The sequence below is a fragment of the Chanos chanos genome, chromosome 8, assembly GCF_902362185.1.
Source record: "Chanos chanos chromosome 8, fChaCha1.1, whole genome shotgun sequence".
Lineage (NCBI taxonomy): Eukaryota > Metazoa > Chordata > Actinopteri > Gonorynchiformes > Chanidae > Chanos > Chanos chanos.
This window is the reverse complement of record NC_044502.1, coordinates 31356807-31381555: the sequence shown is the minus strand read 5'-3', so window position 1 is coordinate 31381555 and position 24749 is coordinate 31356807. Positions and strand designations below refer to the sequence as shown.

Here is a 24749-nt window from a genome sequence, read left to right as displayed (position 1 = left end):
GGATCACACTCCCTTACACACACTATTGTAAGTGCTGAGAAGCAGTTGGCATGTGAACTGTGCCCTTTCCCATGTGGATCTTTAGGAGTTGCGAGGGAATTTGTAACCACAGGAAAGTGTTTATCTAGAATAGCTGGAAGCAAGATGATCTAAATAGAAGCCTTTATTTTAAGCTAACAACACATGGCAGTGAGTGCACGACCGGCTAGAACCTGTTTCACCTGTATCAGGAAGGTTTCACTTTTAAGAGTTACTGTTTTCTGAAACATGTAAACTGCAATTCCAAAAATGTGGTTCAACCTGCATCACATTTCCTGAAATGCACCCATAAGAGTTTATGGACCTCTTGGATGACTCATTGGAACAGCAAAATCTCAGTTTCAGAAATAAATTTGAAACTACATTAGAAAATACATTTTCTTTGGTTTACCACAATATTAAGGTCTGCCCCTTGTTTTTGGATTTTTAAAAAACCAAGCCTTTGTTAGCCTAATATCAGTAATTGATTTACTTTTTTCAGACAAAAGCTTTTTAATTCCTATAGTGTCTCGGCTCCTATTTTGAATTTTTCTTAGAAAAAATGCTTTAGTTAGGTAAATGACTGAGCATCAAGACCAAAAGCAACTTGGGGTATTGTTTCAAGGGACCTTTGTTTTTAAAAAGCAAATCATCATGTCTTAAAGAGCACAGATTATGTATATATATATTTAATATATATATATATTTAATCAAAACTCAGTCCATCAAAGATTGGCAGAATCTGAGGGACAGGATCCCAGTACATACCTTACAAGGTGTAAACTCCCACGAAGCAAATTTGTAATATTTGCAATTTCATCACATTGTTATCATCATGACCACATGGGGGCAGTCTTGGGCTTTTTTTTTTTAAAGTGTAGTCTTGAGCTCTAGAGGGTTGTGGTAGAAACATAAACTTAGCAAACTTTCAATAAAAATATGCTTTATAAATTAATCATATAAGCTTTTAGATCAGGGTCTTATGAATTTGGAAATTGTTTTGTGATTAAAAAGTTGAATTATTGTCTCAGGAGTTGCTGATTATCTGTTAAACACAGTAACAGAATTATACAGTTTGATTTAAAAAAAAAAAAGATAAACAAACTGATCCACAAGGAAGTAACTATTTATTCTTCAGATACAAATGATCTTAATCTTTCAATTATTCATTATGTGGTAAAATTAAACTTAAAAAAAGTTAAAACAATGAAATGGAGGGACAATACATAACCTTAATATTCTCCAGAAACTTAGTACCATCTTTCCTGTGACAATGATATAGCTGTATATAATGTGAATGTTGAATGTCAGATTTGAGTTACAGTCCACATCAAACCTGACATCATTTTCTAACACTACACAGAGGTCCTTTATCAGAAACAGTGAATATCAAAGTAAAATGACATAACGGCATTGCTACAATGATCTTAAGTATACCTTCATTTAAACCTAACAGGGTTGAATCACTTCCTGTTCATAAGTTCAGAAAAAAACACAGCGTACAAGAAAAACAGCTGGCTTTAAATCGGAAGTGTCCTTCAAAACAAGGATTTGAAATGTCTGGAAACATACTTCAGTTCATGTTAAATCTTAAATAGACTTATTAGTATACGGTAGAGTACAGCGTTAGGAAATAATATGATTATACATGATATGTAATATGATTACACAATGTAATGACACCACAAAAATCGTCTATATAAAATGAATTGACAAGGTACTTCAAAAAGACATGAGCCAGAATGGAAGTGTTAGCAAGCAAAACACTAGTTAAAGTGCCATGAGTAGGATTCAAATCTATTTCTGTAATTAGCTACTTTAATGATCAGCATTCCTTCAGTTAACCAGGTATGTGTCTCTTCATTTGGGCCAGTATCAGTCCATCTGTATTAAGGCTCTTGCTGTCACATTTAAGGCTTGACTGGAGAACAGACTAAAGCTGCACATAAGCAGGGGCATTAGTTTCTAAGTGAGCAGGTCCCTGGGCTGTCTGGTCCTTTACCTCCAAACAGAGAGGCCTACTCCCTGTGATTCTGCAGTCTTACAGTAGATACCTCTGTAAAAAAACCCCACACAGAACAACATAAACTTACTAGTAACCACACTGTATGGCACCAAAAATAATCACAGCCTACCAGTGCAGACAAACTGAAAAACCACACCAAACAGGCAGGAAATATAAGGAATAATGTATACTGATATTACAATGAGATGACAGACAAATAAGATTAAAGCTAAGCTTACAACCCTGCCCCCCACAAAAACCTGTACTAACCAAAAGGCACTCCTCTAAATATTTTTTGTTGCTATCGTTGTTTTAGAAAGATGTTTAGAAGTAAACACATGTATGTATCAAAAATATAAAAAAGACATATGCTGCTTACGTGGACCAGTACTGAAAACCACAAAACTCTGTCAAGCATTTTTTCCTCCACTCTCTTTTCCCATCTCGTGTTTTCTTTTCAGCCTATTCCCCCTCTGTGCCTTCCCACCTGTACTTCATTTTACTGTAGGAACTCATTCATTTTGTCTCTCTCTCTCTCTCTTTTCTCCCTCTTCTTCTCTCTGTGTCATGCTCTTTTACCTGTAGGACCACAGCTGTGATAACAGTGAAGACGGTGAAGAGCGCCATGCGCCACAGTCGAGCGAGGTCTACTTCTTTGAGGAGGAAGAAACGGGCCCAATCCAGCTTCTTTGCCGTGTGAGGCGGGTAACGCATGCTATTCATCCCCTCCATCTTCAGTTGTTTTATCAGACAGCCACGCAGGTGACTCAGCTGGTCGAAGCTGTGCCTGCCGTGATAGCAGCCCATGCCGCTGTTACCTGTAGGGGGAGCCCAAGAGCTTTGGGTTTACAGTACATACTCCACTCACTTCAGGTAGGTGAGTGGGGGCAAGTCAAACATGGACAAGCTTCAAAGAGAAGAGTGACTTCAATGACATGTTTTAGACTTCAGTGCTGAAAGATCTTACAACAAAATCATATAGTTGAACATAGGTATCATATTTCAAAATATTTTCACCAATAATCAGCCTATTGTACCCAAAAATGAAGAAACTGAAGTACATTCAGCTTTTCAGAGGGGAGACAAAGCACTGGACAAATAACCTGCAAAAGAGAGCACTGAGGATGAGACTCAGGGTGCAAATGCATGTCACAGGATGATCACTCACCCACGCCGCCGAACGGGAGAGAGCTGACGGAGAAATGGACCAAGCAGTCATTGGCCAGCACTCCTCCACTGGACGTCTCATCAATCATTTTCTTGATCAGCTAAAACGATATAAGAGAAGGACATGGTAAAGGGATGAACAGGAAAAGAGGGAAGAATGACAAAGAGAGGATCTGTGAGAACAATAGTTAGACAGTACACTGGAGAGATACTGATCAAATGATATGACTGGTGGTGCATTGTATTCATACATATACATATATATATATATATAATCAATCATACAAATATACCTAATGTCTGTCCCCGCTATGACCTCTGACTAATAAAAATGTGCTGTCAAAAGTTCTACATCCCTTTTGCATTTCACTACAGTACAATAAGCATGTTTCTGCGAGTCTAGAATCAGGTCCATTAACAGATGCAACAATTCAAAGATATCATCGTGCCGCAGCAGCTGTACTTGCTGGATACTTTAATGTGAGAGTCTACTGCTGATGGTCTGGAGTCTGTCAGATCTGTTGATGTGGGTCTTCACTGAGAATCCATAAGGAGTGTGTGCTGTGTGTGAGCTGGAGCGTCTCTCTTGACCTGGACTTTACCTTGCTGTCAGTGGAGAAGATGTAGAGGGCGAGCGGTTTCTCTCTCTGGTTGACGAACTCGATGGCCTCGTCGACACTGTCGACAGTCAGGATGGGCAGCAGGGGCCCAAAGATCTCCTCCTGCATAACCTTGGCGTCGGGATTTACGTCCCTCAGGACCGTGGGAGCTGCGAGCACAAGCTGCTTCAGTCATAAACCGTCAACTCAGTTACCTTCAGCTGATACTACTCATCATCTGAAAACTTTAGGTGTCTCCAGCAAAACTGTATGCAAATATGATGATCATATGATCAACATCCAGCATAAATGAATGAGATGTATTATAACAGAATAGAATAGAATAGAATAGAATAGAGAAGTATTACTGTACCAATGTAGCACTGGGATTCGTCATTTTCTCCTCCCATAGCCACCTTGCTGCCTTCTAACAATGCCATCACTCTCTTAAAGTGGCGCTGATTGATGATGCGACCATAGTCTGGGCAAGTCTTTGGGTCCTCTGTGTAGAACTCCTGTTAAGCACACAAACAGTAAACAATGTAAAAATGTAGTTATTTGTCATCTGTCAGATTGAACGTCCTAAAATGTTTACCTGTTGAACAAAGAAAAAAAAATATAGGACCATAAAAAAAATTCAAGAACTACTTAAATCAGTGAATGACTCTGAGCGACAAAGTTTTGTGGAGTCCTATATTGCGGGTAAATTATTAGGATCATTCCCATATTGCAATTTCAGAAGATCCAGTAAAGAAGACATCTCAGTACAGACACTAGATATGCTTGTTCTTGACATGCTGAAGTTGATGTTAACATCAACATCATTGCGAACAATTGTGCTAAAGCTAATGCTAAACCTATTGTTCGTATTTCAGAGACACTGAGCTGACCGACTGCTTTGCTGAAGTTGAAAGCCATACTAATGCTTTGAGAATTTGCATTCAACAGATCTTCATTTCGGTTGTTTGGTTAAACACACCTTTACACTTTTTTTGATCTCCTCAATCACTCTGTCCTGGATGCTGGGGTCACAGAGAATGTAGTCGGGCGCAATGCAAGTCTGGCCGCAGTTAGTGTACTTTCCCCACGCGATACGACTGCAATGACAAGACAAGATGACAGATGTCTGCAAGACCTGTAAGACTTCTGCTTTATACTTCCTCAGAAGAGCTGCTGATTTACAGACACAGCACATGGTATAAAACCATAGTAATAACAACCAATAATGACACAATGTGAACAAAAAAGTCTGCAATAATGGATAATTGGTCTTATGATACTGAGATGATATATCACACATCAGACCACAAGCTGCCTTTCAGGAACATCTAAATCAGTGAAACATTCACAGGGGGAAAGCTTGAAGTTGAGCCTCATGATTTTAGAAACAACATATTCAGCTAAGAACATTTTAGAAACAACATATTCAACTTTGTGTATACTTTGCAGTTAAACTGAAGACTTGTTCCAAACACGTTCTTGGAGAGCGTGTATGAGACTGACCGACAGGCGACGGTGAGGTCACAGTTTTTGTCGATGTAACAGGGGCTCTTGCCGCCCAGCTCCAGCGTCACGGGTGTCAGGTTTTTGGCTGCTGCCTCCATGATCACTTTACCCACAGTGCTGTTCCCCGTGTAGAAGATGTGATCGAAGCGTTGCCTTAGCAACTCCTGTGTCTCTGGTACCCCACCCGTGACCACTGGATACATCTCCTGAAATGATCACAATTTTCACAGCAGTTTCAAAGGGCTGTCACAACTTTCAAATGGTTTCAAATGTTTTCAAATCATCAGCGTCTCTGCCCAAGATGATGGAGAACTGGAAGGGGGTTGTGCATTCCTCTGATTTTTCCCCCGAAACAATATGAAAGGTAGGATTGTAAAAAAACAAATTATTTTTGGTCCATCTAACCATCTTTTCAGTTTGTTAGTACTCAGAATTAGGGATCTTTTTGCGCAAAAATGTATTTGGGTAAATATATTAAAAAACCATGAAAATTTAACACTGCCAAGTTTGATATCCATCTCCATCTATCCATGTGGAGCCAGTAACAGTATCAAAGATTAATACACAATAAAACATCTCTTTCACTATGGGGTTGCCTCTGAGCCTTGAAGAATGGAAGAGAAGATAAACCGTATTACATGACAACACACCTTCTTTTATTCCTTTAGTCCCTACACTTTTTGTGAACATGCATTTAAGACCCCAATCCCATTTAATATTATCTTTTGTGAGTAGAGCATAAAACATGACTAAGCCCCCATGAAGGAGTAGGACTCTATACCTCTTTCCCTGTGTACTCTGTGGCCCTGATACTCTTTGTAGCTACAATCTCTTCATTAGTATTTATGACTTCACTGAATGAGTTTATAATGTGCTAGCTTTGCACTTCCAGCTTTCTCTATGTCTAAGCAAGATGAGAGAACAATCTTACAATTTAATGAGTGGTTTTCCAAATCAGACAAAAGAACAAAGCCCTCCTACTGGCAGTTACAAACTTGACATCCATGTAGACTTAAGACGAGTCTGCCTGTTGTCCTGTGTGTAACCTCATCATTAAGTTTTCCATCAACAACAGGTTTACTTTTTCAGTCATGTGAACTCCTTTTTTTGTTGGTTCTCAAAGCTTGCCCCCCACGAAGGTCAGGAGTGTTGCCCAGATGCACCTCACACACTCTCTCTCAACCCCTGTGTATTCCCTCTTTGCCATCACTTTTCTTGGAGGTGCTAGGCTTAGGTATGGTGTGCTTTTTTAGTTTTAAAAGAGAATTAATAAATCTAGATGTTATATGAGTGCAGTTGGGATGAGTCTGGTTATATCTATAGGCCAAACAGTTTCAATGACATCCCACAGTGCCATTTGATATCAGGCAGTCTCTAAAGCTGCAGAACAGGTTTTCAGGTTATAGACCACTAAGGTATCTAGAGACTCTTTTCTTATTAGACTGTTTTGGGGTCAGGTGAATGTAATGTGGTGTACAGATAAATATGATGTTACCTTGTCAATGTAGAGGTGCAGCAGCTCTTCCATAACTTTGGCAGTGTTGGCACTGACCTCTGATGGTTTTATTACGGCAGCATTCCCTAAAGAGAAAAACATGGGACACATTACCCTTTCAAAGCTCCACAAAACACATTAACAATCCCAAAAAACATAAGCATATGATAAATACTGTACATGCATATGCCTTAATAAACATGAATGTGAGAGCTTGCTTTAAAGGGTGTGTCTGGATATGCTGGTATTTGGGGGAAAAAGATTCAGTATCTTTTTCTTTGTGATATTTTATGTGGTTCTTGTTTTGTTTGCCACAGTCTTGACCACACCTGAATAAATACTGCTAGCCTAAAAAAATTAGTGGCAAAGACTCTTTATTTATCCTCAAAAGACCTTTGGCCTAGTGAATGATAACAGATCTTTTGCCTAGTGAACAAAGTAGATGAGATAACCAATAGCAGAGACCAATAAACACTAGAACACACACACACACACACACACACAATTAAGGGACCATTCACTCATATCATTTCAAGGAGAACAATACAGTTAAAACACCTATAATGCTAAGGGCTAACTGTGAAGTGTTCCCATCTCACAAATGCTAATGCTGCTAACGCCCTCCAGGGTGTAAAGTCAACAGCCAAGAGTGGTTTTCGTTGAATGGAACAACTATAAACTCAACCACTAAAAAGGTGGGAGCTGTTTTGACAAAAACAAGGAGCGGATAAAGCCTACGACAGGAGCGGGTCAAATCCAGCCCTGTCCATACTGATTGCAAATCTAGGCAGAGTTCATACTCTGAACATTGACCTATTGGTAAAGAAGTATTACACTGGTGTTGAACAAGGTCCACAGTGCCACAGCCTCACAGTGACAGGGCTGGGAATACTCCCACTGAAGAGACAGTGCAGGGAATATACGGGGGACTGTAAGCCGTTCTTTCACTATTTAGACCATTCTTAAGTGATTTCTTAGATGTTATATGCATAGAAATGTCCGTGATGCAAGTCACTCCACAGACAAAGCTGTCAATTTATGCTCAGTCAGTAGACAAATTCCATTGCACAAGAAAGTGACTGCACTCTGAACCACACACAAAGTTCAAACCACAGACATAGTTATCTCACTGATTCACTGTGAGATTCATGTACACTGACATTCAGTATCACAGAATACACTGTCAGATGGTAGATGAGATAGCCACGTGGAGAATCACAGGGACCGTCACAGTTAGTTCCTCCATGGAAATGCTGTACTCTTCTTCATAGAACTGAGCTAGAGATTTAATAACTATACCTGCTGCGATGGCCCCAATGAGGGGCTGGATAGTGACAGCCCATGGGTAGTTCCAGGCTCCAATGATCAGCACCACACCCAGGGGTTCTGGCTGGATGTAAACCTGATCAGACAGCGTCAGCAGGTTCTTGGTCACAGGCCGGGGGGCGGCCCACTCAGCCAGTTTTTTCACTGCTAGGTTGATCTCACTTTCCAGTCCCAAGGTCTCATATAAAGGTGTACCAGCCTCACTCTATTACAAGACACACAAACCACAGTCATTCTGATTGTACGGTGTAATAAATGCCTATGCATATTCTAAACACCTGACAAAAGTCTATATTGTTATTTCATGAACAGACAGACACAAAACATACAGAGTGCCTTTTCAATACAGATGTCATATCAGATTGCAAAGGAATAGTTAATATGTTGATCAGAGACTCTAACACAGCTGTCCAACTCTGTGCTTCTCACCTTGCTGAGGTCCTTTTTAAGTGCATCTGCAATTTCCTTCTGCCTCTCATTTATGAAGCGCTGGAGAGCTTTGAGCTGTCGAATGCGGTACTCCAGTGGTTTTGTACGTCCTGTGAGGAATGCCTTCCTGGCACGGTCCACTGCCTGCTTTTCTTTAGACATCCTAGAGCCAAAAGATAGTTCCTGCAAGATTTTGTATGGTTGTACAATAGTTTTATTTATTTTTAAGTGTTTGCCGAGTTATTGATAAACTTCAACTTTGAGGAACTACAGCTGGATCTCAGAACTGCCTCAGCATATTTATGACGTGTGGTAAAACCTAATCTGTTAAAATGGACAAGCTCATTCACAAAAACCACATCCACTTGTCAGGTGGCTAAAACAAGTCTAGTTACCATAGTAGAGTCCTTGACGACAGACAGGCTACATTCACACCACAAAGTCACGAATATTTGCTTTGTTTCTTTTTCTTAAGTGAAACTCTTTTATGTTTTATCGGGGAAAAATGCTTGCTGAATGAACTTTGCACGGGCGACATATTGAACACTTGCAGGCTGGCATATTTGCATGATTTCTGAAAATACGGAAGAAGAACTAGCTACCAAATTACTTCGATGTCTGTTAAGTTTAGCATTTCAGGGGCAGCTGCCTTGCACCGTTGCATTGTGTCGGACTGGAGCAACGAGTTTGGCTTCAGCTGACAGTTATGCAATAATGAATAGCGGATTTATGTGGCTTAGTCCCAAAAGCAGTACGAGACAAAACAGACAAATAGAGCCAGCAAGACAAACATACGACACAGCCAACGTTTCATGTTTCGCCTTCGGTTCTGTGAAGGATTAATGAATACAGGTAGCAAAACACGCACTAAACATTTACATGTAACCACGGTAGGTTTAAGTACGCTGTCATTACACTATTCGTCCCGTAGGCTGGTTTATAATGCGAAAGTACGAGGCAAAACTTGAGGAAACAAAATGAGAATATTTTGAGAAAAAAAACGAGAAATCGATTGGTAATCATGTAAATCTTTGACAAATCACTGAAAAATATTCACAGTAGAGAAGCTCACCTAGATTGCTTTCAAAGTCCCGCCCTGCGCTCTTCTGCCTCTCGAAGAATTAGACAGTTTTTGTCTGCAACGCCTTTTCCCTTAATACGCAAGCAACTAAGCGACCAGGTTGATATTTGCCATTACAGTGAAAGCAGTAGTTCCGTTAACAGTGGGCTACGGCAAGCCGAATGGACAGTGCAAGAAAGAGAGTGCGTTGCCAGTTTTGAGTACTTTGGTCCAATCAGAATTCACTGGCAAGGAATGAATTGCAAGCATTATGCAAGATTACAGCATAAAGTGCCCCGTTCCGTGAAAGGCTGTTAATGTGGGTACACAGAAGCTTTATGTCCACCTCAAAAGCCAAAGGCCTGCACATTTTTGTTTTAATTCAAAACCTGGTTTGTGTAACAGACTTTCTCAATGGGGTGTACTAAACTATTAGTTGTGACTGTAATGTGTCTAGCGTTTTGTGCAGACGGAAAACGCTCTGCACCTACAAGCCACAAAATATTTTTATGTAAGCCTAAATCTGCTTATGACTTGAATAAGAAACACCCCATACGCAGGAAATGAGATACTGTGGAAAGACACATTGGTAATATTGACTTGATGCACTGCGATGCTAACACAAGGTAAATTCCAAAGGAAGATTTATTAAAAATATTATTCTTTTATTAGACACAAGTAAGTGGTGCACCAAAGAGACAGAGGAATAGCAAATGCCTAAACTGAGGTAAAAGTCCTTCTCACACAATTTGAATTTGTGCATGATACAATGCACAAAGCCAACAGAAAATGAGGGATAAGGCCTTCTCCAATTGTATAATGCATGAATGTGGTTTGATACAGAAATCTTTGCATGAACAGATTCTCCTTATGGAGAGAGAAACTAGCACAGATTTTTCCCTGTCAGAACAGATGCTTTAATCTCAATCACTAAGGAACACAGTATGGCAAGTGGAACACTTACAAGACACAGTATATGAGAAAGGCACACAGAAGGAGAGAGAGAGAAAGAGCGAGAGAGACAGAGAGACAGATTAATAGAAAACACATAACGGATTTATAAAAGAACATAAATTGATCTCCACCCCATCTAACTTCATATATGCGCACGCGCACACACACACACACACACACACACACACACACACACACACACACACGCACACAATGAATAAACAGATAAACAATGCTGATGAGTCTAAAATCTTCAACCTACAAAGTGCAAGAGCATGCAAGGTAATTGCTGATGTAGTGGAGATATACCCAACGTTAATTAGAAAATCCTTTTACTGAAACATTCCGCTGTGTTGCTCTGTTTATCTGCATGTATGACTAGTCAGTAGCCTAATGATTTGTGTCCTAACTGATAGCTAAAGAGTTCACAGGTCTAAGTGAAAAATGTATGTAAGCATTCATGTCTATGTGAATAACTTGCTGCCAATACACCTGGAGAATATTAATGAACAAAGTAAAGTCTGTGCTGTGGCAGTGAACCATCTTCAGATATATGATACTGTTAACCTGGAATCTGCCAGACAGTTCTGCTAAGTACAGACACTGAATCTTTCTCAACTGAATTTATTCTCTTGCACGTGTGTTTAATAACTGGTCCAATAACTGGTCCTTCTGGGCTCATCAGTACTCACACATCCTAGCTACTGACAGTGTCTCTCCTAACATCAGGTGCAACACACACATCTTAGCAGAATCTTTGCTGACTCTCGATGGCTGTAATTTTAACAAGACAGCTGCAATTGTGAGCTAATTGACCAAGGGCACACTAATAAAACTGTAATAATCATAAACGGCAATAATTACCACTTTATTATTACTTAGATCACATCAGTTTTCATGACGATGTTTTTCACAGCTAAAATTAAAAAAAAAAAAAACTTAAGATGATGGTCTGTTATGTTCAGTCATAATTTATTGCCATAGATTTGTGTGCATGCATATACTCACATCTGAAGAATGTACTGTACTTATGGTCTCATGGTTACACATCATTATACCTACAGTATATATGGAAATCTTATTCTCTGACCACTGAGAAGGAAAAATCACTGGGCAAGTTTAAGGAAGTTTTAGGGAGACTTCCAAATCTCAGCAAACATCTTGAAAACTTTACAACAGTCATATCAATATGCGGGTTTTGACAAACTAAAGGAAACGCTAAGTGAAGAAGGACTCAAGTTTTGGTGTAACTGAATCGCAGTTACAAAAGGAGCTACGCAGGTGAATCATTTTGCTGACATATTGCTAATTTACCAGTATGTGCCAATATATAAATGAGCTCTCACAATCAGTACTTTAATATGTGAGTCTCCAAAGCAACGAGGGAGAGCTAACAGGATTTCATAGCTAATTCAAATTCAAGCCTAATGGAATCAGCTTAAAACTCAGTCAAAAAATGATGAAAATTCTTTAATGCGGCAAGAGTAGCATGTGCAAAAAATTATGACAGCGTGTGCCAAAGACACAGTAATTACAATTCAAAGCCTGTAGCCAAAAAGGACTAAGAAATCACCACAGAGGAAAATGTACACTCTTTGTGACTTTGTCTCAATAAATACTCCACATGATGAGTTTCACAGAGCCGATAGGTACGGCTGCTATTCAGAAACCACCTATATACTTGACCAATGAGTAAAATGCATAATGTGTAAACATGCATAACATGGTACAATAACACAAAAGGAAAATGAAACCATTTTATGCAAGAAAGTGCACACAATTTGTGCAAACATTGTTTTCTTAAGATCTTAACCGTACTCCACAATGATAATATCCCGGCACAGAATAATTCAGGAATAGTTTCATTAACACCAAGACGAAGTCAGACACCTTCTATGACTTCCCCAGTCACTACATGTAAACATCATGGAACCTGCAAGGGAATTCCTGTAGCTTACAGTGTAAGGCAGAAGCCCCCCCCCCCCCCATCCATCAAGGAACTAGAGGATATCCCTCTTGAGGAAGGCTATGGTATCACATTCAGGAAATTCAGGAACTGCATTAAAGAATTCCAAGAGGAACAGTTTTGAAGGTGTACTAGTTACAACATATTCTATTGTTGTTTGTTGATTTCTTTATTTTGTCTTAACTGTGCATTTATTCAGTGAACACAACTATTGCCTATCAGGCAATATTAAGCAGTTTTCTATTTTTACCCATAATCTTTCAGCCCATACTTTAAGAAGAGAGACAAACAGTTTAAGTGCGCTGCAAGCTTCCTGAGCTCATTCCCATGTATTTTCACGACTTTGCCTATTGGACCAAAGTGCTTTTATCTTAGCTGCGGAACTGCCATGTTTGGACATTGATGATTTGTTCTGCGACCACGTTGTCACCAAAGTAGTCTAATAAGTGATTCTTAACTCCTATCCTTAGATCAGTAGAATGCTTATATGTAGAGAAATGGTTGCAGAAGATGCTGGCAAGTCATTAGGCGTGGTATAGAATTCACTTTTTAATTGTCCCACTAAATAACAGTTTTTATTTTTAAGCGATGATGGACAATTACGTAATATCTTCTAAAGAATTTGTTTCATTGGTGATTTGACGATAAAGGGGCAATAACATTTTAAAAGAGAGTACGTGTCTTAACAGGCAACACAAGTAGACCCCTCTTTCATCCTTCAGATTACTCTATGCACATATTAACACTTTCTTGCATATTTGACACAGATTTGTCTGTAATCTGTCATGGCTCTTAGATCCTTCTCCTATGTGAATTTCCATTGTATTGTTTTGGGTCGAAATCAAAAAGCCCTCTTACTCGCGCTAACTCTCTGAAGCTCAAGAACTGGCATGACTCCTTGAAAAAATTCTCCACTGACAAGAAATATTATGAGTTTCCACATCAAACGGCTTGGAGTGCATTAGTGTTTGCTTATCGTGGAGAGGGTAGGTACACAGCGGGAATGACACGTCATTGGTACCTGTGTGTCAGTCTTGTGCCTCGTGAACGGAAGAGGTGAGAGGATTTTCAGTGAATAAAGATTCACAGGTGAGCATACACACCATCAATTATCCAGTGAAAGAGGGAACGAACGGTCAGTGGCATGCTGCTTATTTTCGTAATTTTATTTTATTCCCTTTTCAGAAGAATGAGATTTAAAGAAAATTGTGCATGGAAATGAATACGGATGACATTTAAAACAAAACATGCGCAAGAAACATATGCAAGAAATATTGTTGTGGAAATCTGCAACCTCCCCCCCCCAACTAGTCACAAAAGTCACCGCTTGAGCGACTTACCTGATGTTTTTATTTTTTATCCTTTATTTATATCATTTATTTATTTACTCTTTATCTGTACTGCTATGTATCCACGCTGGTTAAAAGTAACTCACACCCATGTGTTGTTGCACTGTGATGAGGTTATTATGAATTTATGGTATTAACCAAAAGAGAATATTTGGAGAATAATTTGGAGTTAAAGATACATAATTGTTTTGTATAGGACTTCCAGACAACTGAAAAAAGCAATTTGATTTGCTTGCAGTTTGCGTTTGATTTGATTTGCAAACACAAACTGCAGCAAGTTATTGAAGTCATGAATTTCAATGTTTTTAAGCTCTTCAAACTGTATATAATTAACAGCGAATGTGTGGTCTCATTTAGGGCACAACTGAATTTTTATTTGGTACATGTATTTGAGAAGTTGCCTCTAGAGTTGCAAATTGGTATCTAATAACCTCTATCTCACACTTAAAAGGTATTCTTTTATACCCAATGGCCATTGCTCTAAGGCAAACGACGCCATCTTGTGGTAAGTTCTCTGAGAAAAATCCAGACCTCTCTTTAAAAGAGTTTACTATCTCAGTCCACCAGTAAACAACAGTCAAAGAGCAGAGGAAAAAGAAAGCACAAAAGAAAAAAAAAAGGAATATATTTGACACCTTGATACTGAAAGGCACAGACCATTCACGCCTGAACTTTATGTCCTGGACCTATCTGCTTGCTTCTCTTTTGACCCATGTGAACTCCACTACTGTTAAAGATTTCACCATGTTCCTCAAATCTTAATTATTACCACATTTTTTTTGCTATATTTGTGATTAATAGAAATATATATATATATAATTATTATATATTAATTAATCAAATTAATGAACTACCAACAATGGTAAGCAATACCACAATAAAACTGAGGAAAAATCCTTTTAGTTGGGTGATGAGTTACATCAGTATGAAGTGCTAACAGATTTAGACATACAGTATATACTCTGTTGTGAAACTGTTACATTAATGCCTAATCATTTATCTAAGAATCCATTTCCCTAGTCTAGGTACATAGAAAAACACAGACATAAAGTGATGAATGTTGACTGGCAGGTTCTAGCGGGACGGCAAGACACTCTTTGCTCCTGTCTGCCTTTTGCCTACTGTGACTTTGGCCAAAGGTTGAACAAACAAATTCTTCCACATGTGTGGTGTGTGTGTTTGTGCGTGTGTGAGTCTATATGTGTGTATTGTCTGAAGAAGTGTTTATTTGTATGAGTGTGTGTATGAAAATAAATGTCTCTTAAAAGCTGCTTAACTGCAATAACAGCGTTTTTTAAATTGTGAAGAATCCACTGCAACACAAACATAACACATATAAGTAACTGTTCAGGAGGTCTGTTTTAATTACTATTGACTGTGTGACATAACCGTAATATGGTAATTACACACCTTACAATGCACAGAAACTATTTTAGTCAATTCTTCTGGAGTTTTCATTAATTTTGTATACCATCCCTTAACTAATCAACAAAAGCATTTAAAAGGGTTTAATTATTGGATCACTAATTACTTTTACTACATGTTGCTAATTACTTTCACCTCAGCACGCACTTAAAGACGCATGCAGCCCTCAAAAACTGTTTTTTTTAATCCATAAAAATCTGTATCTCATCTCTTTTCTGCCAGATCCTTCTCTTTACACCCCAGCCAGTATTTGGCGATAGATCTTGGGTATGGGGGGTTGGCGTAGTCAATGCGTTTGGTCTGGAGGTCCACCCTGTAATATTTATCTAAAAAAGAGACAAAAACATATGTTCATGACCATATTATCATAATATTAAAGTGGACTTGCAGATCTTATACAGTTGCTGTCAGTTTAGTTTGATTTCTAAATAACACATTTGAAACATAACAAACAACTTTCTAAAATATAAGTATAACCTAGAGTTTACAAGCCTCAGGTTTACTGGGGAGTGGTTCATTCAGTACAGTTCTACCAGCCTCGAAACCATGTCAGGCTATTAAGCTTAATCTTTAATAACTCTAAGACATTATGGGAATTATGGAGTATTTTTAGCAGATGTTTTCACAACACTTCTACTCTAATCCTATACAAATATACTAGTCCTGTTCAAGCTTTTCACATTAACTGAGATGAAATGCAGTTTTTTTCTACTATAGCCATGTTACAGCCATATAGTAACTTTTGTGAAATGTCAAAAATCCCATTGTGCATGATGACATGCTGTACCTCTCTTAAAGAAGTAGACGTTTTGCACAGGCATGGCCTTCTCCTGGGGGAGATCCATGTCTGTGTACTCCAAAGAGTCGGGGAAGAGGTCATACTCATACAACGTCTCCGGGCGTTTTCCGCGGCCTTTCTTCTGCCCTTTCTTACGACTCCTTGCTCCGTGATACCTGTCACAATCAATTTCTCATTTCAGTGTCATGCGTTGTCTGTACAAAGGCTTGGATGGGGTGAATTTTAGACCCATACAGGCTTTCATACCAGAACTCTAATTTATAAATTGTTCAGGAAAGAAAAGAATATTCATGCGGTCTGGAGCAATCAAGACCTCTTAGTGATTACGTGTGTTCAGTAATTAAAAATAGATTGCGATGCAGTGTGTTTGGTTTTACAGTTTGTGAATTGGATTCATTTTCATAAATCAGTTCTATAAGTCTTCTCCGTCTATACCCGTCCTCATAATCCAGTACAAAGTCCCAAAACGGAGAGCGACTCTTTCTCCTTCTGCCTTTCCTCCTTCTTCTGGCCGGTCGCCTGATTGGGCCAGAATCTGTCTCAGGTGTAGGGGAGGGCACGGGACTCATGTATAGTCGGCCCACCATTGCAGCATCCACGGGCGGTTTGATTCCCACCCAGTCTTTGGAGATAAAGCGGGGACCTTTGTGATGTCCTTGAACTGAAACATGAGGAAAATACATGAGGTCAGTAATATGATATGAGTATAGCATTGGGACAGTATTAGTGTTTTTCACATCTGACAGCGTGTATGAACTCACAGTGACAGATAGCCAGCTGGCTAGCTTGCTAGATGGATAGATAGATGGATAGATAGACAGACACTACATTATCTTACAGTCGAAGAAGAGCGATGATAACAGGTCCCCCAAGTCGTAGTCACAGTATGTGTCTGTGTAACGGCTGAAGAGGACAGAGGGGGCAGACTTTGTCATTTGGATGCATTCTTCGTGTGATGGCTGGTGTTTAAACTCATACTGGTAGTACTGGTCCCCTGAGAGGACAACATCAGTTAAAACATATTCTCTTGAAACAGTAGGTGAGTTTCTCAAACTGATGAATATGACAGCTAGAATATTAAGCTCATAATGCAGTATTTAACACAGCTGGAGCTAGATGTTTTTTTCTGAAAATTTCATTATTTGTGAGCCACAATCTATGTTTCGTATCTATGGATTTTTCACATAGGGTATTTATTCTCTTTACCTGAGTTTTCACTACCTATGAAGCCTTTATGTAATTAGTGTGAATTGAATCAGAAAAAAAAGATCAAAAATTGCATTCATAGAACTCCAACATGTCTTTTCATATAATACACTAGCACACACCTTTGAAAAAATAAACTTTCTCTTTTCCATGGTGGCCTGGAGCAGGGATGGCAAAAGCTGCATCAATATCATCTGGCATCTTCTCAAATCCTACTGAGATATCCCTGGGATAGTCTTCATCCAGAACATCATTGTCAAAACGCCAGTATTTATTACCCTGAGAGATTCACAGATACAGATCTGGTTATATTTTGTTCGTTTTCATCGTTTATACAATCTTATACAATCTGTATGAATGACGTATTTCCAGACCTTGAATATATAGGTCTTTCCCTGGCAGTTGATGCGTGTGAAGGCTGCATCGATGGGCCCTGGGATGCCCCATACGTCCTTGATGAGTTTTGGGTATCCTGGTACCACAGACCTCTCATCCATCTCAAAGAAGTATTCACCTGAAGAGCAACTGCACAGTCAATGCCAGGCTGCAGAAATTCACAAGGTTTCTCTTTCTCTAACCAGCTGTTCATGAAACCCTCTTACTTTCTCAAAGTACTCATCTCAACCAATGTGATAAATAACTGATTCAAAAATGACACGGTTCAGGATTAAGTTGCTACAAAGTCACTAATGAGACTACTTGCCACATATAAATTCAGGCTGTGAGTTCAAGCAGACTCACACCTCAGGTGATAGTCATGGACAGTTAAAAAATTTGAATCAGTCAGTTCACAAAGTGTAACGACCTCGCCGACCCCCCCTTGTCAGCTTCAGCCACTCAGCGTTCAGCGTCGCCGGTCTACTGATCACTGGTCTGATCACCACTCACCTCCTTCACCTGTTTGCACTTTAATTTAATTAATTTTCTTCCTTATTTAAACCCCTTAGTTGTGCACCTTCTTTGCGAAGTCTTCACTTGGTTTTCCACCACGAACCTTTGCCAGTTATTTTTGTGAGACAAACCCTGTTTAAACGAACTTTGTGAGATGAACCCTGTTTAAACGAACTTTGTGAGACAAACCCTGTTGATTTAACCAGATCCTTTGTTCTTCTCTGCCTTTTGTGAATTAAATCCTGTGTTGTGCACTTGCATCCTGCCTCAGTTGTGGTTTTCTGACACAAAGATATTTATATATAGGTTTATGATATTTCCACCTTCCTAAAACAATAATAATGTTTTGATGTAACACATGAAACAGCTATTTAAAATTTCAATAGATTTCTTATATATGTGTGTGTGTGTGTGTGTGTGTGTGTATATATATATATATATATACAGACATACATATGCAAAACAATGCTGTTAAAAGTCATTATCAGTGCAAAGTTTCTGAATAGGATTGGAGACTTGCTGTTCATCTAAAGTTTCTGAATAGGATTGGGGACTTGCTGTTGATCTAAGTAACATGAATTTGCAGATGTGCAGGGCAGACAAATATCCTTGTCCTAATTCTTAACTACTCGCTGTGAACAGAAACAAATAAAAATGTAGGGTAAAGGGTGAAAGAACAGAGATAAACACCACTGTCTACTCACTCACCTCTGAAGGCATAGATGGAGCCATTCTTTAGTTGCAGGAATGCATCAAAGGTCCGTCCGCTGCAAGTGACTGCATCTGGGTCCAGGGGTGGGGTAGGACCGTGAGTGGTTGTGGCGGGTGCTGTTGTTCTCTGCGTTGGAGCAACAGTGGTTGCGCTTTCTGTTGTGCTCATGGTAAGAAACTGTTGTTCTTCCACCTCAGAATCCGCAAATGTATCACCACGTGCTATTGAGGATTAAGCAAAAAGTTTAGTTCCCCTGGCCGACCTTAGCCTAAGAATATGAACACTCAGCCATACAAGCAGCAAATACCACAACACCTGAGATCCTTGAGGTAGAAAAAAGTCGTAATAAAGAATTTTAAGATATTCGTACTTTTCTTGCGACATGTGGTATCAAAATCCTGACAACAGCTCCCATAGTATTTGCACATGATGTCACACTGGCATTTCTTATTAGGGTCAAACCCACTCTGACACCGGTGCTCACAGGACTCTGAAGAAATGAAAAAAACAACAACAAACAAACAGATAAATACAGGACATACACTTATAACAGATACTCGATAAGGAAAGGGAGACAAACATATCATTTCGCACACCCATGGTCATGTGGTTTTACCTTCAGCTGCAAATACAGTCACCAACAGTAGTGACAGTGAGATTAATAAGAACTTCATCTTGTCTTGGTGGATCAAGTACTGCTGCAATCCTCCAGTGCGAGTCCTCCGCATGGAGGGCTGAACATCACTGTCTTGTGATGTTCTGGTTGTGTTGGGGATGTTGTGGACTGTTAATCAGTGACTGCAAAAGTCACTCAACTCACAGTGTTTGTTTTGTACGCTGACCAAAATAATCATTGATTGTGCACATAGCTGTCCTGTTCCAGACATCTGGGTTTTTTGGGGGTTTTTTTTAAGACAGATCATTTGATCATCTTTTGCAACTGGTGTAACCCATCCAAAAAGCAGATATCGGTCATATTTAAAAGAAAGATAAATAACTGTCAAATCAGTTTGAAGTTTTTTGATTATTTTGCTGTGGAGCAGTGAGGGGGGTGGGGGTGGGGAGCATTGGGAGGGACTCTGATGGAAATAGGGCACATATTGAACAGAGTGTCAGAAAAAAACAGCGTCATTGACTGCTCTGCTTGGACAGCCCTAGCTATCATAACTGCTAATTTGTTTAGCAGAAAACAATTGCACATAGTAGCTTTAGAAACTTCAGAATATTCATAATAACACAGTTATTAAAAATAGATATGAAATGAGCTGCATATTTCATGCAGTCTACCCAGTAAATTTGTATATTTTTGTATATATTTCTACTGTAAGGACGTTTGAAAGACTCACACTAACAGGAATGGAACATTATTCACACTATTGATTTTCATAACAAAATCAATATTAACAGTGATTCAGTATTAATATAATGACTAATTAAGTTGGTCAAGGAAAGAATGGCTCATATGAACTGAAAATGAGAAGCCTGTCTTGGTGTAGTTTTGCAGAGGCATTAACACATAAACACTCACAAACACAGACAGATGCACTCACACACATTTGCGCACTCATCCAAACCAGACACGCAGCCAAACAGATATTTCGAGTCTTTACTGAGTCATTCTGTGTGGTCATGGCTGAGTGGGAGTCTTTTCAGCTCACTTTTCACGACACTGCACAGAAAAAGGGAGAGAGGAGAAGAAAGACACAGCTTTAGCTGAGAGACAGCTAAAGACTTGCGATTTCTTCAGTCTAATATTTTTTCAGCATCACTGTCACATTCGCAGCATTAAAACGGACCCAGACATTAGGAAATGCATCTCAAAAGCTGACATTTTTACAACTCATCCCCACTATGTATATGCAGCTTAAAAAAATATAATTTGAACGCTTTTGAATGGTGTTTCAGTGGCTTGGCTTGTGTGTTTTACTTTATAACATTAAAGAGAGTCCCTGAACTTTGAACTTAAACAGGTCATTGCAACACAATACAGGGGAACCGAACACAGCAAACCTGCACCAGGCATGAAAATTCTTTCTTTCTTTATTTCCTTTTTCCAAAAAAAAAAAAAAAAAAAAAGTTCCAGTATATCCCATTGTATCTCACAGACTTTTCCAAATCTGTTTTCTTCTCTAAGTTTTTATTAGAGTAGTGGAATGCTCTGAATATTAAGGGCATCTCCAGTCATTTGACGGATAAAGTGACAAAGGTTGTATCTATTAAACATTTACAAGACCTGACTACCCTAAGTGGGTCAGAGTGGAAAAGGTAAATGTGTGAATTGCAGGAGAGTGAGAGACAATGATGGACAGCGTTACATCACGGCTTTTGTTCATTTCTAGCCGAATGCTTCAGTAAGAACATCAAATCTTACTCATCACATAAATTTGTCAGATAATGCATGTGGTTACTTCTCATTTCACTGACTATATAATGAAACATAGGAGCATCCCTCATTGTTCTGCTATAGCACGATTTGTATGAGTTCCCTGCATTTATTCATTTCCAGAAATGTACTGCAGGAAAATACTCATTTGTATTAGTAAGGATTAATTCTGTTCTACTTTGAATTAGGGTAAAAATGAATCTTTTTTCATGATGATCCTATCGCTGTGTGTATCAAAGATGTATGTGACAAATGTGCTTGAGGAATTCCAAAACAAAGAAAAGATTTATTTAAGATGTGACAAGACCTTAGAATGACATCCCAGTCAATTCTGACTTAATCCAATAGTTATCACACAGTATACATGACCAGCTGTGACAGGTCAGTCTACTGTGTGTGATAACGCTGTCTGAAATCACACAGTCTAATTATATTGATGTGTGGAGCTGCCACAGAGTGCCCTATTTCCTCTAGTTCTGTAATTAGGGTAGGACCTAGAAGTTGAATTCCCACCCAAACATAAACAAACCTATCCCAAGTATAAAAGCAAAGACTTCTCCAGTAAGGTAATAAACAACTTAAGTGTTGTTGTGCTTGTTTCACTAAATCATAGTGTTTGGTTGTATAGGGAGAGTGTCTTACTTTAAACACAGAGTGGTATTGGGTTTTGCAGTTTGGTACAGCACCTACGTACATTTCAAAGCCTCTCAACTGTTATCAGGCCAAACTTTGTCTCTTATTATCCCAGACTAATTTGCTCTATGAAAGCATTCGGGAGACTTAAATTAACATAAATGAAGTTCATTCAAATCCCACCTCCCCCAGATGTCAAATATGATGAAGGAAGCAATCCACCAGTGACATGGTTTGATCAGCCAGGTTGAGGAGGAAGATGAAGAATGCTTAAACTGAGCTCATGGAACAGCTGAGGTAGTGATAATTTTGTAGCATGCTATGCTCATTGGATTAAACAAATATGTTTACATAGATTTCTTACATAGATTAATTAAAGTTAAGTTCTTCAGAAGTTTCTGATGATTTTACTATAATTGTCCAGACTTGGTAAGCAGATGAAGTTCAACTGGGCAACAAGATCAGTTTAGAAATCAGTTTAGCTTCAGTTTACTAATTTTGCTCTCTCCAAAGGCAAAGGCTGGTCTCGAGCTCATTATTTTTGATGTTCTGTCCATCAATCTCAGTATTACACACAGTGAGTGGCCATATTACATGTTGACACCCTGCCCTTGTGTGCCAGCAACACGCAGGGAAGTCACAGAATAAGCCAGGAAAAGCCATACCCAGTGATAGAGGTGATTGAATGAGAAGAAAGAGAAAGCACACTAGTGAGTGTGAAACATGCATAATAATAAAGGAGGAAATCTCATATGAAACCCCCTAAACCCTTCATTCACTGGATATACTTTAAAACAGCTCCTCTCATTTCAAAACAATAAAGGATGAAAACAGAAACTGCCCCTAGTTCAGGGCATTTTGGCTCTAAGGCTTCCCTAGACTCTGTAAGAATAGGACCTTTGCTGCCCCACAGTGGTTTAAACCAGGATTGTGCCCCATTAGCAGAGTGTGGCTAACAGGGGGAGGTTGAATACTGATACTGTAACATGTAGTATATCTTCTCTGTGTTCTTAAAAACACCAGGGTATCACAATGTATATGTCTCTGTGAGCATGCGTAGCAGCTCCCTTTGGGTTACCAAAAAAAGGAAAAACAAACTTTGTAATTTAATTCATTCTTGTTGGTATTCATTTAAGAGATGTTGTAAGGGTGAAACATCAAATCTGAATTTAAAAATAATTAGGGAAAAAAATGCAACATGTTCAATGATTTCAAAACTTCACATACACATTTATTTCTCCTTTATTTCAGACCAATATTTGAACTGTTCAAAACTTTACTTTTTTTTTTTTTTTTTACATCTTCTCAAAATCATTTACAGTAAACAAGTAATCACAATCATAAATAAATTTTTGTTAAATAACGGACTAGAAACATATTCAAGTTCATCCATTTTAAACTGCAGTGCTTTGAGTCCTTGAAAACATAACCTGTACTCTTTGAACCAAAATGGACAAGTTTTTTTCCAGTTATTATCCTACACACTACAAATGAATGGCTCATAGATACAACACATACTCGAATAAAAATGTAAGTCCTCTTCTGTCTACGCTAACACTCACGAGGGATCACACACACACACACTGGAATGTATGAGAGAGGGAATAATCTGAGGAGAAGACAAGACACAAGAAGAAGAAAGTGGGAAAAAAAAAACCCTCGACCTTTAAATTTGCTCTTGATCTACCATACTTAGAAAACTGTAAAACAGTAAATATCTTACCTCTTGTTTTGAAAAATAGAAAAGAGACCATACAAACTACACCATGAATGATCTCAAGGCTTGTTACCCTCCCTTTTATTTTCCGTGAGCAGATGGGGTTTTTTTTTTCTAGACGTTACATTTTACGTTAAGACGTTATTTTATTTTCTAAACGCGTTCGCTCAATTGATGATCAATGCAAAATGCTGTCAGGACACTGAAAAGGAAATTTTTGCGGGAAAGCTGTTTTGGGAAGTGTTCTTTTATATGAAAGCAGGATATTTTCCTGGACTCTTTTGACAACGGGACAAGAATGACTGATTGGTTCTGCGTAACATTACAACTGCATATATTTTTATTCTCAGTTCTTGTGCTTCACGTTTGTCTGTCTGACTTTTTTTTTCTGCTTCCACACAAAACATTGATGTGTCAAAAGACAAGTTATTCAAACATATAAAAATACAACTAATGCTGGACACCACACAAATATTTCAATTCTTTCGTCATGTCCAGCAATGTTATAATGTAATTTTTTCTTTTTGCAAAATTTACTGTTGAAGTACAACATATGACAGAGAACTCACATAACTGGCATATCTGATATCTGTTATGTCTAAATATATGCTCATTTACTCTGCCTTTCCTTAATCAGTCACTGTAGACCCCCATACACGCAAATTTCCCTCTCAATTACTTATTTACTCACTCACTCATTCACTTACTCATTCACCCCACCACACAAACATACACAGTGAAACAGTCAATCTCACAGAGCTAGACCTAACCCAAGAACCACAGACAGTGCAATATGTCACCCATTTGATTCGAGTGGAATTTGATGAGTCTTCCGATTTAAGCTAACCACTCAAAGGGTTTTCCTTTTTAAACATCCACACTTGCTGGTGTATTGTGATCGAATGGCGGAGCTGGGCAGGATGATATTTGATTAATGTTTTGTGTGTGCGTGCGTGTGTGAATAGTCACTGAGATGAAACCACTCACATAAACTGGAATTTTGCACTGTAATAGATTAAAGAAGGAACATGGGTTGTGGACACAAAAATCAAGTGGTCCTCAGGTCTGTCCGTCATACTAAACTGCCTGCTTGTCACTCCCCTTGTGTC

The 24749-nt window shown here is 38.8% G+C and overlaps 2 protein-coding genes across 4 annotated transcripts; both read right to left on the bottom strand.

Annotated features, from left to right (window-relative positions):
• Positions 1-1128: 1128 nt before the first annotated feature.
• Positions 1129-9762, bottom strand: aldh3a2b (aldehyde dehydrogenase 3 family, member A2b). Of its 2 annotated transcripts, none has more exons than XM_030780982.1 (11): positions 9618-9762; positions 8546-8728; positions 8090-8321; positions 6791-6876; positions 5293-5501; positions 4769-4886; positions 4163-4304; positions 3793-3959; positions 3192-3291; positions 2603-2841; positions 1129-2074 (listed from the first exon to the last, which is right to left on the bottom strand). In XM_030780982.1, exons 2-11 carry the CDS (start codon positions 8705-8707, stop codon positions 2060-2062), a joined length of 1470 nt encoding a protein of 489 aa, XP_030636842.1. In that variant the 5' UTR covers positions 8708-8728; positions 9618-9762; the 3' UTR covers positions 1129-2059. The 2 variants fall into 2 exon arrangements, with proteins under 2 accessions (XP_030636842.1, XP_030636843.1); XM_030780983.1 differs by having other exon boundaries at positions 8546-8708.
• A 5452-nt stretch (positions 9763-15214) lies between these two features.
• vtnb (vitronectin b) lies at positions 15215-19694 on the bottom strand. 2 transcript variants are annotated; one of them, XM_030783331.1, is made up of 9 exons: positions 19524-19694; positions 19278-19397; positions 18904-19128; positions 17679-17818; positions 17427-17583; positions 16937-17092; positions 16534-16759; positions 16087-16253; positions 15215-15625 (listed from the first exon to the last, which is right to left on the bottom strand). In XM_030783331.1, exons 1-9 carry the CDS (start codon positions 19633-19635, stop codon positions 15504-15506), a joined length of 1425 nt encoding a protein of 474 aa, XP_030639191.1. In that variant the 5' UTR covers positions 19636-19694; the 3' UTR covers positions 15215-15503. The 2 variants fall into 2 exon arrangements, with proteins under 2 accessions (XP_030639191.1, XP_030639192.1); XM_030783332.1 differs by having other exon boundaries at positions 18904-19137; positions 19284-19397.
• Between the last annotated feature and the right edge of the window lie 5055 nt (positions 19695-24749).

Coding starts and splice junctions, on each gene's coding strand:
- aldh3a2b (XM_030780982.1), bottom strand. CDS start 8,707: ATGTCTAAAGAAAAGCAGGCAGTGGACCGTGCCAGGAAGGCATTCCTC. Junction 4,887..5,292: donor GACCTCACCGTCGCCTGTCG/GTCAGTCTCATA, acceptor TTGTCATTGCAG/TCGTATCGCGTGGGGAAAGT. Junction 3,292..3,792: donor TCTTCTCCACTGACAGCAAG/GTAAAGTCCAGG, acceptor ATATCGTTTTAG/CTGATCAAGAAAATGATTGA.
- vtnb (XM_030783332.1), bottom strand. CDS start 19,635: ATGCGGAGGACTCGCACTGGAGGATTGCAGCAGTACTTGATCCACCAA. Junction 16,760..16,936: donor ATCATCGCTCTTCTTCGACT/GTAAGATAATGT, acceptor CTCATGTTTCAG/TTCAAGGACATCACAAAGGT. Junction 15,626..16,086: donor CGTCTACTTCTTTAAGAGAG/GTACAGCATGTC, acceptor TCTCTTTTTTAG/ATAAATATTACAGGGTGGAC.